Source organism: Schistocerca cancellata, chromosome 2 (assembly GCF_023864275.1).
Source record: "Schistocerca cancellata isolate TAMUIC-IGC-003103 chromosome 2, iqSchCanc2.1, whole genome shotgun sequence".
NCBI classification, from domain to species: domain Eukaryota; kingdom Metazoa; phylum Arthropoda; class Insecta; order Orthoptera; family Acrididae; genus Schistocerca; species Schistocerca cancellata.
Genome location: NC_064627.1, coordinates 120,935,329 through 120,951,686, shown reverse-complemented (window position 1 = coordinate 120,951,686; position 16,358 = coordinate 120,935,329). Strand labels below are relative to the sequence as shown.

The 16,358-nt window shown below is 45.8% G+C and overlaps 1 protein-coding gene across 1 annotated transcript in view; it reads right to left on the bottom strand.

Moving 5' to 3' along the window:
* The window catches only part of LOC126143949 (protein aveugle), a 35,919-nt gene extending 19,865 nt beyond the window's left edge, over window positions 1-16,054 (bottom strand). Inside the window, exon 1 of the mRNA XM_049915459.1 lies at window positions 15,883-16,054. Coding sequence (XP_049771416.1) covers window positions 15,883-15,921 — 39 coding nt within the window. The 5' untranslated portion in view covers window positions 15,922-16,054. The remainder of the gene's footprint in view (window positions 1-15,882) is intronic.
* Window positions 16,055-16,358: the final 304 nt, after the last annotated feature.

Below are 16,358 nucleotides of genomic sequence, written 5' to 3'. Positions count from 1 at the left end.
AACGTGAGATTGTCAACTTGGCTGCAGAGACTATGGTCATAGTTTTGTTTTGGGCAACCACATCAATAGTGCCATGTGGCGCAGGCCCAACAGTGGCAGCAGAGGTGAAAGCATTCCAGTGAGCCTCGTTAGGAGCCCATCCGGGTAGGCAGCCGGGGTAGTGACACTGGGGTAGGGACAGAAAGATCAGAGAGTGATCACTATCACACAGGTCATCATGAACTCTCCACTGAATAGATGGTAGAAGGCCAATGCTGCACACTGTAAGATTAATGGCCATGCAGGTGCCATGTGCCACACTGAAATATTTGGGAGCATCAGTATTTAAAAGCCAAAGATTGAGTTGCGTCAGTACATATTCAACATCTTTGCCACAACCAGTGCTCATTGTTCCATTTCACAGAGTGTCATGGGCACTGAAATCACCCAAAATTAGGGAAGGTGGGGGAAGCTGAGAAACCAGGTAGCCAAGGCATTTTGACGTACTTCGCCATCTGGGTGAAGATAGACACTGCAGATGGTAATATCCTGCATTGTCCTTGTCCTGACAGTCATAGGCTCTAGAGTTGTTTGGAGGGGCACAGATTCGCTATACATATACAGAGTCAAGGACATTTATACATACTCCATCTGACACCTTGTCATAGTCAGTACAGATCTTGTGATATCCCTGATAGCCACGAAGGGCAGGAGTCCACACTGTTGGAAACCAAGATTCCTGAAGGGCAATACAGAAAGCAACTGATGGCTTACGAAAGGTTGTAACTCAGCCAGGTGGTGGAAAAGACAACGCAATTTCACTGCAAGATTAAGCTTTCAGTGTATTGGGAGGGCATGAAGGGACCAAGGAGGCAGTTTATGCCCCAGGGTCACCTGCTGCCACCAATCGAGTGCTTGTAGTGGTTGTATCCATTGGTTCTGAGGCTCTGGAGAGATCTACGTCCTCAGGGGAAACTAGGATCTCCACCTCATCCTCAGAATTGGAACCTGCAGGAAGTGGTGGTGTGGGGGCTGCAGGAAGTGGTGGTGTGAGGGCCACAGGGATTTCTTTCTTTTCAATAGGTTTCTTATTTTCCTGCTCTTGCTTCTCCTTGGGTTTCACTGGCCAGGAGGGCTTCTCTGAGGTGGTCTCAGGTAATGATGATGACCGTGAAGTGCTACAACCAGCAGCATGTGGCTCTTTCTACCACTGGCTGGTGTCCAACTTCATGGCAGCAGGAACCTTGGAAGGTAGTGTCCCAAAGGACCCCTTCCTGCTGAGAGAAGCCAGAGAAGGTTGGCACTTCTCAGGCAGCAGGATGGGGACTGATGTCCCTGATGGTGTGGAGCACATAGCTCCCAACGTAGGTGGGAAGGGAGCAATGGGAAAGGAGAGCCGCCAACCACCAAGAGGGCAGGTGGAGTCTGGCGGCCCTGGGGACTACTTTAAGAGGCATAGCGGATGAGGATGTTGTCTTTGTAAAGGGCAACAAAATTGTAACCACAGCAGATGATGACATGTGTACAGGGTTAAGATAGCCATACTTCTTTTTGGCCTCTATGCATGTCAGCCTGTCCAGGGTACCACTATCTTACTCTCTTTCTGATAAATGGTGCAGTCCAGTTGACAGGTGGAATGGTGCTCTCTGCAGCTGACACAAATGGGAAGAAGGGTACAAGGAATGTTCATGTGTGACAGATGTCAAATTTCTCCCATGTGGAGCTGGCATATCAAGAGGACATGTGCTCAAATTTCCAGCATTTGAAGCAATACATAGGGAGAGGAACATAGGGTTTAATGTCACACCCACATACCATCACCTTGACCTTTTCAGACAATGTATCACCCTCAAAGGCCAAGATGAAGGCACCAGTAGCAAACCTGTTGTCCTTAGGCCCCCTATACACACACATGAAAAGTGTACACTTCGTTGCTGTAGGTTGGTGCACAACTCATCATCGGACTGCAAGAGAAGATTTTAAAGGAATTTAATCCCCTGGGCCATGTTTTAGCTCTTATGGGAGGTGAAGGAAACTGTGACATCACCCAGCTTGGCACAGATGTGCAATGCGCACGACTGGGCAGGAGATGCTGTTTTTATTAGTACTGACCCACTCTGCATTTTGAACATTCCCACCAGTTCCCCAAACTTGCACTCCAAGTTCTCTTTGTTGTCATAAATGATTCCCCATCAGACATTGCACAAACTAAGTATTGGGGAGAACAAACCTCTCCTTGATCTTTAACTCTACATTCTTCCCATGGTGTAACCAGGCAAGGGAACAATGTGGAATCATAACTCTCAGCATTATATTGCACCTTACCTCTCAAAGAGATTTCTGGGGCCATTTTATCACCAGTGTCGGACAACTTCCTCCACTTCTTTGCAGGTCATCCACCCCAATGCCACCCACTCTGACCAGGGGCTCTCTCCACAAGCGACACCCAACATTTATTCCTTGGCATGCGTGGGGAGATTGCGGTGTATGCATCAGCAGTATGATCCCTGTGTTGTCAGGGGGTTACCACCAAAAGGGTACATGACGACCCCTTCCTGAAGGACTGGCTACCAAGCTGGATATTGAGTGTGAAAAGATCCATTATTATCATGGGTGCAGGAGATGAAAGCACACAATGGATGTAAAGTAGGCACTCTGGAAGATGTCCTTGCCCAGAAGGCCGCATTACGGGTGCAATTACATTTCTGTTACTATAATAGCCGCAGAAGGTCTCAACACACAAAGGATACATGATGCACCACATAATGCGTCCTTCCCCAAGTGGCCCGCACTTCTGTAGAAGTCCTAAAAGGGGACCATCACTGATTAGGCCAAAAAGTAGCAGACTCCTTTTGGTCATCTCTTATGATAGGCATGAATACCAAGGTCTATTCTATTCCCCAAACCTGCAGGGGGCAAACAGCTATTGGGACAGCATTGGAAATTTGTGATAAGTTCCTATGGGACCAAACTGCTGAGGTCATCGGTCCCTGGGACAGCATTATGAAGGAATCCATCGAAGTGCAGATTCACAAGAATCTGGTCAACAGGGATGAATTTACAAGACACAGCTGGAAGGCCCAGACGGAGATGAAAACACCTACCCGCTACTCCCATCTCTGCGAACACCTCACTCCCCTCCCTGCCAGCCAGACAGTACCCTGCCATCCATAGCCAGGTGGAGGTGGGCACACTGCTAGTATAAATATTATGGCACCTACAGTATCTCAACACTCTGCCAGAAGATGATGAGCATGGCACTCTTCGAAATGTCACAGTATTTTAATGCTGCAATGTGACTGGAAACCCGACAGCTCTTCATCAGCTGGGATCATGGTCTGGCTATCAATTGCTAATGAGTAGGTTATTTTCCTCTGGGACCTACGCAGCTTACTGATTATGGGTTTTTGACAACAATACAGACTAGTTCTGATCCCACAAAAACTACCACATTTGTGGACAAACATGAAAATTGACCACAGCTTGCTGAGACTTGATAATTCAAATGGTCATTCATCCCCTCCTTTGCTGTCACTTATCCACTTTATGGTTTCAACAGGGCCTTTCGAAGGTTTGTGGATCTTCACAAACAAGGTAACACCATACTTTTCAATCAGATGCTGTAGCTTCTCACTTTTCAATATTCATCAAATATTTCCACATGATACATGTCAAGGTACCGTCCTGAGTTAAATATACACAATTCGCTTCTTTTTTTTTTTACCTAAACTTTTATAAGCCTCATTGAGAGCAGGCAGAATAACCTGTACTTCTTTTGAATTGGCCAGTACAACACTGTCATCAGAGTATTATTGTTCAACAATTCTAGTTCAAGGTAACTATTTTTTGGCCATTAGTTATTTTAGGTGAGGGATCTTGCCTCAGTCCTACACACTATTTCTACATCTGATGGTAGATGTCTTGTAGACAAGACAGTGAGGGTGATTTTAAGTTGTCATAAGTGTTAAACAGGAATGTGTAGTCAGTATTTGTTAGTGCAGTCATTCATCACCTTGAAGCAAAACTACCCCATCAGACAGAGAGAACAGTTCCTTTCAAGTTATCATGCAGCAGTTGAAAACCCATAATGCATTTTAAGGGCTACTAATTAATTCTAGTATTCCCCTACCCCTTCTCGACAGCATTTCACTTTTCTAAGTCAGTCTGCAAATTGAAGAGCAAACAGCATTTGTGGTGTAGTAAGTGGATTGTCCCAGAAGAATGCTACAACTACCATACAGAATGAGAGGGGATGAATTTCCTGTCTAGCGGTGCTGTAAAGCATGCTGTGTTTTAAGGAGGTTCTCTTCATGAGTGTTTCTTGTACAAGATAGATTGGTTAATAACTTCTGTATTCCATACAGTGCTAGCACATTTAGTGGAAAATAAATGCTCCCTATGCATGTCTGCTCATGGCTTCTTCATTTATTCAAAAGGTGTGCTCTATAATGGTCAATAAACCTTGTGGAACAGCCTGTAGGCACCGATTGTGTGACAACTGGGTAGACAGAGTGGGGTCTCACCTGTTCATTCTTCAGTTTACAGACAGATTACACAGTTTATGTTTTCCTGTAGGCTAGTAAATTTGTTAAATCTATTTGCACATGATCTTCTGAAAAAATTTTGGAACTGCTGGCAATGACTAGATGGGGCAGTAATTCTTTATTAATATTTTCTCTCTCTTTTTTTTAAGTGATTAGTTAGTGAATGCACCGCGAGTCTCACAAGTTTAAAACAGCAACGAAACAGAAAACACGATAAAAGACAGACTGAGGCATAGGATTAAAAAAAAGAAAACAGCATAATCAAATGTCCTTAGATAGGGTTGTCAAATTGATAAAATGAAGAACGCGAGCAGCTGCTCGTGGGTCATCCGCTAAAAGGGCTTCTAGAGTACATGGCAGGCCAAGATCAAGACGCAGTGCGTTAAAATCCGGACAGGACATTAAAATGTGGCGAACCGTCAGCAATTGCCCACATGGACAGAACGGTGCCGGCGCAGCCGTCAGCAGATGGCGATGGCTGAACCGGCAGTGTCCAATTCGTAACCGGGCCAAAACTACCTCCTCCCGCCGAGAAGGGCGTGAGGAGGACGTCCAAGCAACGGGAAGAGGTTTCAAGGCCCGAAGCTTGTTGTCTGTAAGTGCAGCCCAATCGGCATGCCACAGCGATAAAATGCACCACAAATGACCCTGCTAAAATCTGACGAAGGGACACAACAAGAAGCTGTCCGAGGCTGGAGGACCGCAGCCTTGGCCGCGGCATCTGCAGCTTCATTCCCAGGGATACCGACATGGCCAGGAACCCACATAAAGCTAACCGGAGAACCGACGTCCACCAGCTGCTGAAGAGAGCGTTGGATCCGGTGCACGAAAGGGTGAACCGGGTACGGATCACTGAGGCTCTGGATAGCGCTCAGGGAATCGGAGCAGATGACATATGCAGAATGTCGGTGGCGGCAGATGTAAAGAACAGCCTGGTAGAGGGCAAAGAGCTCAGCTGTGAAGACCGAACAATGGCCATGGAGCCGGTATTTGAAACTTTGTGCCCCGACAATAAAAGAACACCCGACCCCGTCATTGGTCTTAGAGCCATCTGTATAAATGAAGGTCATATTAATGAACTTCGAACGAAGTTCGTCAAAACAGGAGTGGTAGACTGAACCGGGGGTAACCTCCTTCGGGAGCGAGCAGAGGTCAAGGCGGACGCGAACCTGAGCCTGGAGCCAAGGTGGCATGCGGTTCTCGCCCACTCGAAAGGTTGCAGGGAGTGAAAAATTAAGGTGTTGAAGGAGGCGACGAAAGCGAACTCCAGGGGGTAGCAGGGCAGAGACATACAACCTGTATTGACAGTCGAGAGAGTCATCAAAAAAGGAACGATAAGACGGGTGGTCAGGCATTGCCAGTAGCCGACAGGCATACCGACAAAGCAGTATATCGCGCCGGTGGGTGAGTGGCAACTCACCAGCGTCAGCATGAAGACTCTCGACGGGACTAGTATAAAACGCGCCGATCGCAAGTCGTAAACCCCGATGTTGTATGGAGTTGAGGCGGCGTAAGATGGATGGCCGTGCAGAGGAGTATACGAAGCTCCCATAATCCAGCTTGGAGCGGACGATCGACCGATATAGGCGAAGTAGGACAGTTCGATCCGCTCTCCACGACATACCACTGAGAACACGGAGGACATTTAGAGAACGGGTACAACGGGCAGCCAAATATGACACATGTGGAGACCAACTAAGTTTCCTGTCAAATGTAAGACCTAAAAATTTTGTTGTCTCCACGAATGGGAGAGCAACGGGACCGAGTCGTAAGGACGGTGGGAGAAACTCTTTGTAGCGCCAGAAGTTAATACAGACAGTCTTCTCGGCAGAAAAACGGAAGCCACTGGCGACACTCCAGGAGTAAAGACGGTCAAGAGAATGCTGAAGACAGCGCTCCAGGGTACACGTACGCTGCGCGCTGCAATAGATGGTAAAATCGTCCACGAAAAGGGAGCCTGATACATCAGCTGGGAGGCAATCCATTATTGGATTGATCGCTATGGCGAAGAGAGCGACGCTCAAAACTGAGCCCTGTGGCAACCCATTCTCCTGGCGAAAGGTGTCCGACAGGACAGAACCCACACGTACCCTGAACTGTCGATCCATTAAAAAGGAACGAATAAAAAGAGGGAGGCGACCGCGAAGGCCCCATGTATGCATGGTGCGGAGAATGCCCACCCTCCAACAGGTGTCGTAAGCCTTCTCCAAATCAAAGAACACAGCAGCGGTCGGGCGCTTCCGCAAGAAGTTATTCATAATGAAGGTCGACAAGGTAACCAGATGGTCAACAGCAGAGCGGCGCCTATGAAATCCACATTGTACTTTGGTAAGTAGGCGTCGAGACTCGAGCAGCCAAACCAATCGAGAGTCAAACAATCGCTCCATCACTTTACAGACACAGCTGGTAAGCGAGATGGGTCGATAACTGGAAGGCAAGTGCTTGTCCTTCCCTGGCTTAGGAATCGGGACAACAATAGACTCGCGCCAGCATGCGGGAACATGTCCCTCAATCCAGATGCGATTGTAAGTACGAAGAAGAAAACCTTTACCCGCAGGAGAAAGGTTCTTCAGCATCTGAATATGAATAGAATCAGGCCCTGAAGCGGAGGACCGTGATCAACCAAGTGCGTTTTCGAGTTCCCGCATGGTGAATGGGGCATTATAACTTTCACGATTCGAGGAGCGGAAGTTAGGTGGCCTAGCCTCCTCTGCCTGTTTGCGGGGGAGGAAGGCAGGGTGGTAATGAGCGGAGCTCGAAACCTCTGCGAAAAAGCGGCCGAAGGCATTGGAGACAGCCTCAGGGGCCACAAGGACGTCATTCGCGACCTTCAAGCCAGAAACTGGTGAGTGGACCTTAGTGCCAGATAGCCGGCGCAGGCTGCCCCAGACAACAGAAGGAGTAAAACTGTTGAAGGTGCTTGTGAAAGCAGCCCAGCTGGCTTTCTTGCTTTCTTTAATAATACGACGACACTGTGCACGGAATCGTTTATAATTGATACAATTCGCCACTGTAGGGTGGCGTTTAAAGGTGCGTAAAGCACGTTGACAAGCACGTAAAGCGTCTCTACATGCTGCGGTCCACCAGGGGACCGGTACGCGACGTGGAGAAGAAGTAGGGTGAGGGATGGAATATTCAGCAGCAGTGAGAATGACTTCCGTGAGGTGTGCGACCTGACGATCGCAGCTTGTGAAGGTGTGATCCTGGAAGGTCGCCCTGGAAGAGAAGAGCCCCCAGTCTGCTTTGGAGATGGTCCAACTAGATGAGCACAGAGAGGGGGTATGCTGCAGGAGATGGATAACACACGGGAAGTGGTCGCTCAAATATGTATATGAAAGTGCATACCACTCAAACCGGCATGCAAGTTGGGGAGTACATATAGAGAGGTCTAAATGGGAATAGGTGTGAGATGTGTCCGAAAGAAAAGTAGGGGCGCCAGTATTGAGGCAGACAAGATCGAGCTGGTTGAAAAGGTCTGCTAACAGGGAGCCCCTCGGGCAGGATGCTGGAGAGCCCCAAAGGGGATGGTGGGCATTGAAGTCTCCAGTTAACAAAAATGGTGCAGGTAGCTGAGCAATAAGTTGCATCATGTCTGCCCTGGTAACGGCAGACGACGATGGAGTGTAAACGGAACAAATGGAAAATGTAAAAGTGGGGAGAGTAATGCGGATGGCAACTGCCTGCAGGCCGGTGTGCAACGGGATGGGATCGTAGTAAATATCATCCCGGACCAGCAACATAACCCCTCCATGAGCCGGGATACCTACCACAGGGGGTAGGTCAAAACGCACAGAGGTGTAGTGTGCCAAGGCAATTTGATCGCATGGGCGTAACTTCGTTTCCTGGAGGGCGACGACGAGCAGACGGTGCAAGCGGAGCAGCAACTTCAAGTCCTCTTGGTTGGAGCGAATGCTGCCATCGTAAGAAGAAAAGGAAGATGAAAGAAGGGGTCACCTCGAAGGCCGCTGAGGGCCTGACTTCGAGCGAGCACTGCCGCCGCTATCAGTAGGCGGACAGTCATCATCCATTGGGTCTATACGTTCATCGGCCATCTCGGGAAGATGGCCGGGAGGGGAAGCTTCCGCCACCGGTGAACGGCCAGATGTTCGGCTACCAGCGGTGCGGCCAGGCGAAACGGATGACGGCCTGGGGCGGCAACCGCTGGGTGGCGCAGGAGAAGAAATGCACCGTGGCGGAGAAGGAGAACTGTGCTTCCTATGAGCCTTCTTGGAAGGTCGTTTGGTGGAAGTACCTGTCGAAGGCTGGGAGGTCGAGGGACGTAGGAAGTCTGCACGGGACGGTTCCTTCTTGAAGGCCCGTGTATCTGACTTCGGGGTCTTCGTCTTAGCAGAAGCTGATGAAGGGGCTGGTGTCTGTGGGGTGATGGGAGGAAGAGGAGACGTCGACCGCGTGATCTTAGCACTGGCCGAACGGACGACCGTGGTGCTGAAGGTCAGATCGCATGTCTGGGTTGCCACCTCCCTGGTAGTCCGAGGAGAGGCGAGGACAGAACTGTATTTTCCCGCTGGGAGCAGCGTGGGCTTCCTACTAGCCAATAGCTTGCGAGCAGCCGAGGTGGACACTTTTTCTTTGACCCGAATTTCTTGGATACAACGTTCTTCCTTATAGACAGGACAGTCGCGGGAGGATGCGGCATGGTCACCCTGACAGTTCACACAACGAGGAGACGGAGGTGGACAGTCACCCTCATGGGCATCCCTGCCACAAGTGACACATTTAGCCGCATTGGAACAAGACTGTCGAGTGTGATTGAAACGCTGTCACTGGTAGCAGCGCGTAGGAGTCGGGACATAGGGGCGAACAGAAAACCTCGTAGCCCACCTTGATGCGCGATGGCAGCTTAACACTATCAAAGGTCAAGAAAAGTGTCCGGGTCGGTACAAGGTCATTGTTGACCTTTTTCATGACCCTATGGACAGCCGTCACGCCCTGCTCAGCGAGGAAAGATTGAATCTCCTCGTCAGTCAATCCGTCGAGGGATCTAGTATAGACCACACCACGAGACGAATATAAAGTTCGGTGAGCCTCCACCCGGACAGGGAACGTGTACAGGAGTGTGGCCCGAAGCAGTTTTTGTGCCTGAAAGGCGCTCTCAGTTTCTAGTAATAAGGTACCGTTACGCAACCTGGTACAAGATTTGACAGATCCGGCTATGGCATCTACGCCCTTCTGAATAACGAAAGGGTTGACAGAAGAAAAATCCTTTCCGTCCTCAGATCGAGAAACGACGAGGAACTGTGGGGCAGGCGGTAGGACTTTTGTCACTGTTGGCTGGTCATTTTTCCGTTTTTGGGCAGAAGTCAGGAGAGATGGAGTGAAATCCATTGCGGAGGAATCCCCCAAGATTGCCAGCGTCTCCGATGGCGCGCTCCTTCCTTGTGGGGACCCTCTCAGATGGCACTCCCGCCTTAGGTGAATGTTTACACCTCAAGTCACACCTCCCGAGAAACAGACGGAGGGACCAATCGGCATGGTCAGAAGGTATCAGCTCAGGCAATCACTCCTCCCTGGGCCTGGCCTTTACCAGGGGGTACGTGCGTGCCTTACTTGTCTACCCAGGGCGGGGAATTACGCGTTACCCCGTCACCGGCTACGCGTGCGAACGCGTGGGTCGGCCTTCAGGCACGCACAGGGAGGAAGGAAGAAGAGGAAAAAGAAGAGAGAGAGGGAGAAAGAGGACAGACTGTCTCCGCCGAGGCGGAGACCAGAGAAGGCAAGGAGAAGAAGGCAATGAGAAGACAAGGAGAAGAAGGCAAGGAGAAGAAGACAAGGAGAAGAAGGCAAGGAGAAGAAGGCAATGAGAAGGCAAGGAGAAGAAGGCAATGAGAAGGCAAGGAGAAGAAGGCAATGAGAAGGCAAGGAGAAGAAGGCAATGAGGAGGCAAGGAGAAGAAGTCAAGGGAAAGAGTAAGGAAGACAGTGAGGTGGAGAAGAGCAAAGAAAGGAACCAACCAAAGGAAGGAAGAAACGAGAAGTGAAAAACCAAAAAGACCACAATCATAGGTCGTGGAACCGTCCGTCTCCGGACGCAGGCGCTAACTACCCCCGTGAGGGGAATGTGGACTCCTTTTAGTCACCTCTTACGACAGGCAGGAATACCTCGGGCCTATTCTAATCCCCGGACCCGCAGGGGGGGGGGGGGGGGGGGGGGGGGTTAAGTGATTAGATAAGAGTATGTTTGAGTCTCTCTGGAAAAGTACCACTGAGAAAATATTTGCTGAACAACATACCATATTTTACCGATTTCATCATAACCACTTAAAAATTTATTTTTAAGAGAGTTGACAACAATGAAGACGTCTTTTGGAGATGTAGGTAGGAGCTGAATTTTAATAAATTTATTTCGGGATGTCTTTTCTTAGGACCATGTTTCAAACTGTTTATCTTGTTGCTAGAGCACCTTATTTTTTCTTGAAAGCATATAAAGCACATTCTAATGCAATTATGACTTTGCTTAAAATGTTCAAGTACAATCTGTAATGTGATAATTTCAGTTTGAGTAAAAGTGTACTTGTGGTGTACCCAGCTCTTTCACTGCATGCTATAGCTGGTAACTGTGCAACAGATCAGGGGACGTGAACACAACAAACCATGAGTCAGTTGTCGATAGCCAATGTGAACGCTAGTTCCTGATTTCCTATATATAGTAAATGAAGTTAATTGTTATGTTTGAATTTAATCACAACATGGAATGATGAATGTTTATCTTGAGCTACACTACACATCAATCTATTAGGGCAATTTTAGTTTCATGGCCTTGGGCTTTGCCATGGGTCTTTCTGTCAGCACATCTAGTTTTCTTCCAACTACATGCGATGAATTTGTCAACTCACAATGAAAATGTCACCTTTCAGCCTAACCTAGGCCTCGGGCTAAACTACAAGTCCGTCTCTCAGCACATCTAGTTTTCTCCTCTCTCCATATCAAAAACAAATGTAGTCAATTCTCATCTTTTGCCGAAAGAAATCACTACATTCAACAATACCCTCTGGCTACTGTATAGCAAGACTCAACTGGCTACAGGCAATGAGGACAAACTGCCAACAGCGGCATGCAGTGAAAGAACCTGGTACAAAGTAAGTGGACTTAAATCTCAGTTTGTCAGCATCTGACAGGATATAGGCTATATACATACTTAGTGTTGATGACAGAGATAATCTTGATATAATTCCCTTGCAATAAATGCCTTTCTTTATTTCTTTACCTCTATCAGCACGGAAAAATGTGTACTACGTGGCTATACAGTTATTGGAGAAATAGCAGTTACTAATGTTAGGGATAGACAGAAATATCGGAAGGAATAGGCTATATTTATTCATATGATGTGAGAGCAAAATGATAGTCAACTAATTGTGTATTGGATACCGACAACGTGTAGCCATAAAAACCAAGGATGTAGGCCTACTGTTCAAACACAAACATATAGTACAGTCTCTCTCTGTCTCTTTAGTGTTCAACACAGGTTTGTTTGCAGCAGTATACCATTCTCCCCTTCTGTCTGCCTTCCTCTTCATTTCGAAATATGTAATGCATCCCATATCATTCATAATCTGCTGCATGTATGACATCCTTGGTCATCCCTTGTGATTCTTTCCCTCAAAAGCTCCTTCTGCTGTAGTTCCAATGATGTTACTGTGTCTCAAAATGTGTCCTACAAGTGTCTCTCTTTTTATTAGGATCTGTCTCCACAGAGATCATGTTTCCTGTACTCTTCTCGGCACCTCTTCATTGATAACTCTGTATTTCCAGCTGATCTTCATTGTCCTTTTGTAACATTAAAGTCACAGGGCTTCTACCAGTCTTGTCTCGTTTTCCTAATGGCCAGGTTTAACACCCGTATAGGACCACCCCCCTAATAAATGCTTTCCTGACCATTCCCTGCATTTACACACCGATGTTCTTGTTGGTGAGTAAGTTCTTCCTCAAATTAAATGGAATTTTAGCCTGCTGTATTCTGCTTACAATTTCATTCTGACCTATACCATTTCTTGTGACCCTGCTTCCCAGATAGGTAAATTCCTCTATCATTTCTAGCTCCTCTTTCTCAATTCTTATTCTTAATACTAGTCTTTACCACTGCATACCATCACTTTAGTCTTTCACTTGTTAATTTACATACTGTACTGGCTGCAGAAAATCCTTTCCATTGTGCTGAGGGCATTCTTTAGATCTTCTTTTGTCTCTGCGATTACAGCAATATCATCTGCATAATTCAGCGTGTCTAGCTTCTGCCCATTAATACTGATCCCCACCTCAACTGTTTCACAAACTTCATCTATAGTATCCTGGGTGTAAGGATTGAGTATACGAGGAGAAAGGGCACATTCTTGTCTCGCGCATTTTCTAATTTTTGGTTAGTGTTCTCATGAAAATTCGTAATCACAGCCACATTATTCTTATAAAAGCTGCGTATAACCCATGTCTTTGTGGGACCTGCTTTCTTCAATACCTTGAATGCCTCTTGCCAGAGAATATTATCAAATACCTTTTTCCAGACATTCAAGGGCAATACAGTATAATTTGGTTGATTTTTCCGTATTTGCTTTTTGATAAAAAAAAAAAAAAGGTCTCTGTGCCAGAGTTCCTAATTCTCTCCTGGATCCAAACTGACCTTCACTCAGTATATCCTCCACCTTCTCTTAAATTCTCTTCAGAATCATCTTTATAAAAACTGTTCATCTTTTGTAGCTGCTACCTTGTTTGATATAAGAACCATGATGCATTTCTGGAAGATGACTGGTATCTCTCTTGCATTACGTATGGACCTAATCAGTTTCTGCAGCATCATTCTCTTGTTGTCACCAACATTCTCCATTAGTTCTGCAGGAATGTCATCAATATCCATAGCTTTGTTCTACCGCATACCTTTAGGAGCTTTCTCAAATTATTCTCACAGAATGTCATCTCCTTTGTCATCTTTGTACACTTCCTCTACTTTTACTATTACATCCTCCAATACAGGCAATCCATCACACAATTCCTGGATGGATCCTCTTCATCTCATAATCAGAAAGCATTTTTCCCTCTTTCTCTTCTACTGTACCCATGACTGTTGTTTTGCATTTGTTAAAAAAATTATTTGCTGTTCTGTAGGCTACATGAGTTCTTCCGTTTCACACGTTTTCTTCCGCTTCTCTGCAAATTTCCTCAAGAAAACTTTCTTTTGCTTTCCTAGCTTGTCTGATGACTAAATTCCTTAATCTTCTGTATTCAGCTTCTCCTTGTTCATCAGTTACATTTTTGTACAGTTTTCTGTTTTCACTAAACTGTATAACATTTGCCGTAATCCATTTCCTCTCTTTTTTCGGTTTAGTTTTCCCAACTATCTTCTCTGCTGCTTTATATAAATATCAGATTTAATTTTTTCCCAATTTTCTTTTCCTCTGCCAAGTTGGGAATTTTTAACTATGTTGTATATCTCTTGTGCATAATGCCTTGCCAGATTTTAGTTTTTCTATTTCCTATTTCCATTTTACTGTCTTTTTCTTCAGAAACTTGAATGAACTTTTTATCACGGTCAGGTTGTGGTTACTGTCTATGTCTGCAGATGGATAACTCCAGCAGTCATTTGCTTGTTTCTAAAATGTGATTTCACGAAAATTTAATTGTCCTGCTGTCTCCTTGAAAGCTCCTGTGGCCTTCCAGGTGTATCTTCTCTTGTGGTGTTGGAAATGCATATTTGCAATAAATAATTGGTGCCTGGAGCAGAACTCAATTAGTACAGCACACATTAGATAAATCGGTGTATGATTTAAGATATGTGGGAAGAGAAATCTCAAACAATGGTAGCTTAAAACTGTATGCTGGACCAAGACTCAAAATCATGATTTTTGCCTTTTGCAGGCAAGTGCTCTACTGACAGTCACCCAAACACAACCCACAACCCATGCTCACAGTTTTATTTCCACCAGTACCTTGTCTCCTATCTTACAAACTTCACAGAAACTCTTCTGCGAAACTTGCAGAAGTAGCACTCTTGGAAGAATGGATATTGTGGAAACATTGGTTAGTCACAGTCTGGGGGATGTTTCCAGAATCAAATTTTCACTCTGCAGCAGAGTGTGCACTGATAGGAAACATCCCTTTCTTCCAGGAGTTTCTGTAAGTTTCGCAGGATAGCTTCTGTGAAGTTTGGAAGGTAGGAGACAAGGTACTGGCAGAAGTAAAGCTGTGAGGATGGGTTGTGGGTCACACTTGGGTATCTCAGTCGGTAGAGCACTTGCCCATGAAAGGCAACGGTCCCTATTTCGGGTCTCGGTCTGTCACACAGTTTTAATCTACCAGGAAGTTTGATATCAGTGCACACTCCACTGCAAAGTGAAAATTTTACTCTGGGAAAGTTGATTAACTTACGTCAACTTCACAGGAGATGGACTGGATGAGGTTGCAAAGAGGCATCTGGCAAGGTCTTTTATATGAGATACTTCAGCATTTGGATGATGTGATGTAGGAAAATCTCTATATGGACGGGCACATGGTAGGGATTCAATCATCACTCCTACTAGATATGAGTCCAGTTGCTGCACCACTGTTTAAAACTATGGGCAATGAGATGAAAACCGAAATTCTATCAAGCAAATGTTTTTTTCGTGTAAGAAGATTGTATCACTAACATTAAATTTTTTTTACATCACGATATAAAAGCGGCACATACGGCTATAAATGATAGCAAAGTTATGAAACAATTCCTGACATTCAGAATTACAGAATACATTGAGGAAGTTTCGGGACAGAAACTACCAGTAATAGGAATATGGTAGAGTTGACCAAAGAAGGTAATGAAAATGAAAAAACAAGAAAAAACAAATTTTCTTCTCCATATCACACCACCCCACAACAACGAAATTTTTTAAAAAAAAGTGTTAATAACTATTTATCACTATTGGAATTTAATGATTGTGCGACCTGTCTGAAGGAGGGCATATGAGTTTCACTTTTCCGCATTGTATCAGAAACAGCACAGTCAAAATGAAAAATTAAGGACCAGTTGGAAACTGCGAGTCTAATGCGAAACGACTGAGAAACCCTTTGAGCCAAAATATCTAATATCTTGCTGCAACAAGACAGACAAGGAAAGAATGTCATGACAATAATACCGATGATGGCGCTGGTTTATTGACAATAAAATCTAGGTTACATTAGTACAGTTTGTAGCTCGCTCACTGACACATCAGTGTGATGAAAAAAAAAATCAATGTAAAAATTATTTAAACGCATACATTATTGTTTGTCCTTACACAGGCAAAACAAACTGTCACATGAAACGAGGCACCCCATCTGCCATTTACACAAATAGAAAGACAGATACAACAGCTAAAGCATACACGACTATAACAAACCTTCGGCTTCGCTACGGAGTTAACTGTTTCTTCGACCATACTCGTTCATTTGAGTAACACAAGTAATCCCACACATAAATAAACAAACATCACCAAGTGCACGATGAGATCCAAATATCACAGCTGGAAGACTACCCAGTACCCATTGCACGCAAAGCAAACTTTGTGCTAGCTTCGACAAAACTTCTCGAGTGAAAAGCGTCTCAAAGGGGGCCTCACGCGTTCAATAGTATTGTCAAACCGTCGATATGTTGTCCGTCTGAGGGTTCAGTATGACGCATTTGCAATACTAAAAATATTGACGGGCAGTGCTGCTGGGCCTCGAAACATTCTGAACGTGTGAGGTCAAATATTGACAGTTTGGCAATATCCTCCTTTCATATGTTGACAGAGCTTCTTGCACGAGCCACGCGGCGTTTGTGTACACTGCTTATGTCTCAATTCGTCATTTGGGGTTACTTTGCTCCAGTTTTTAC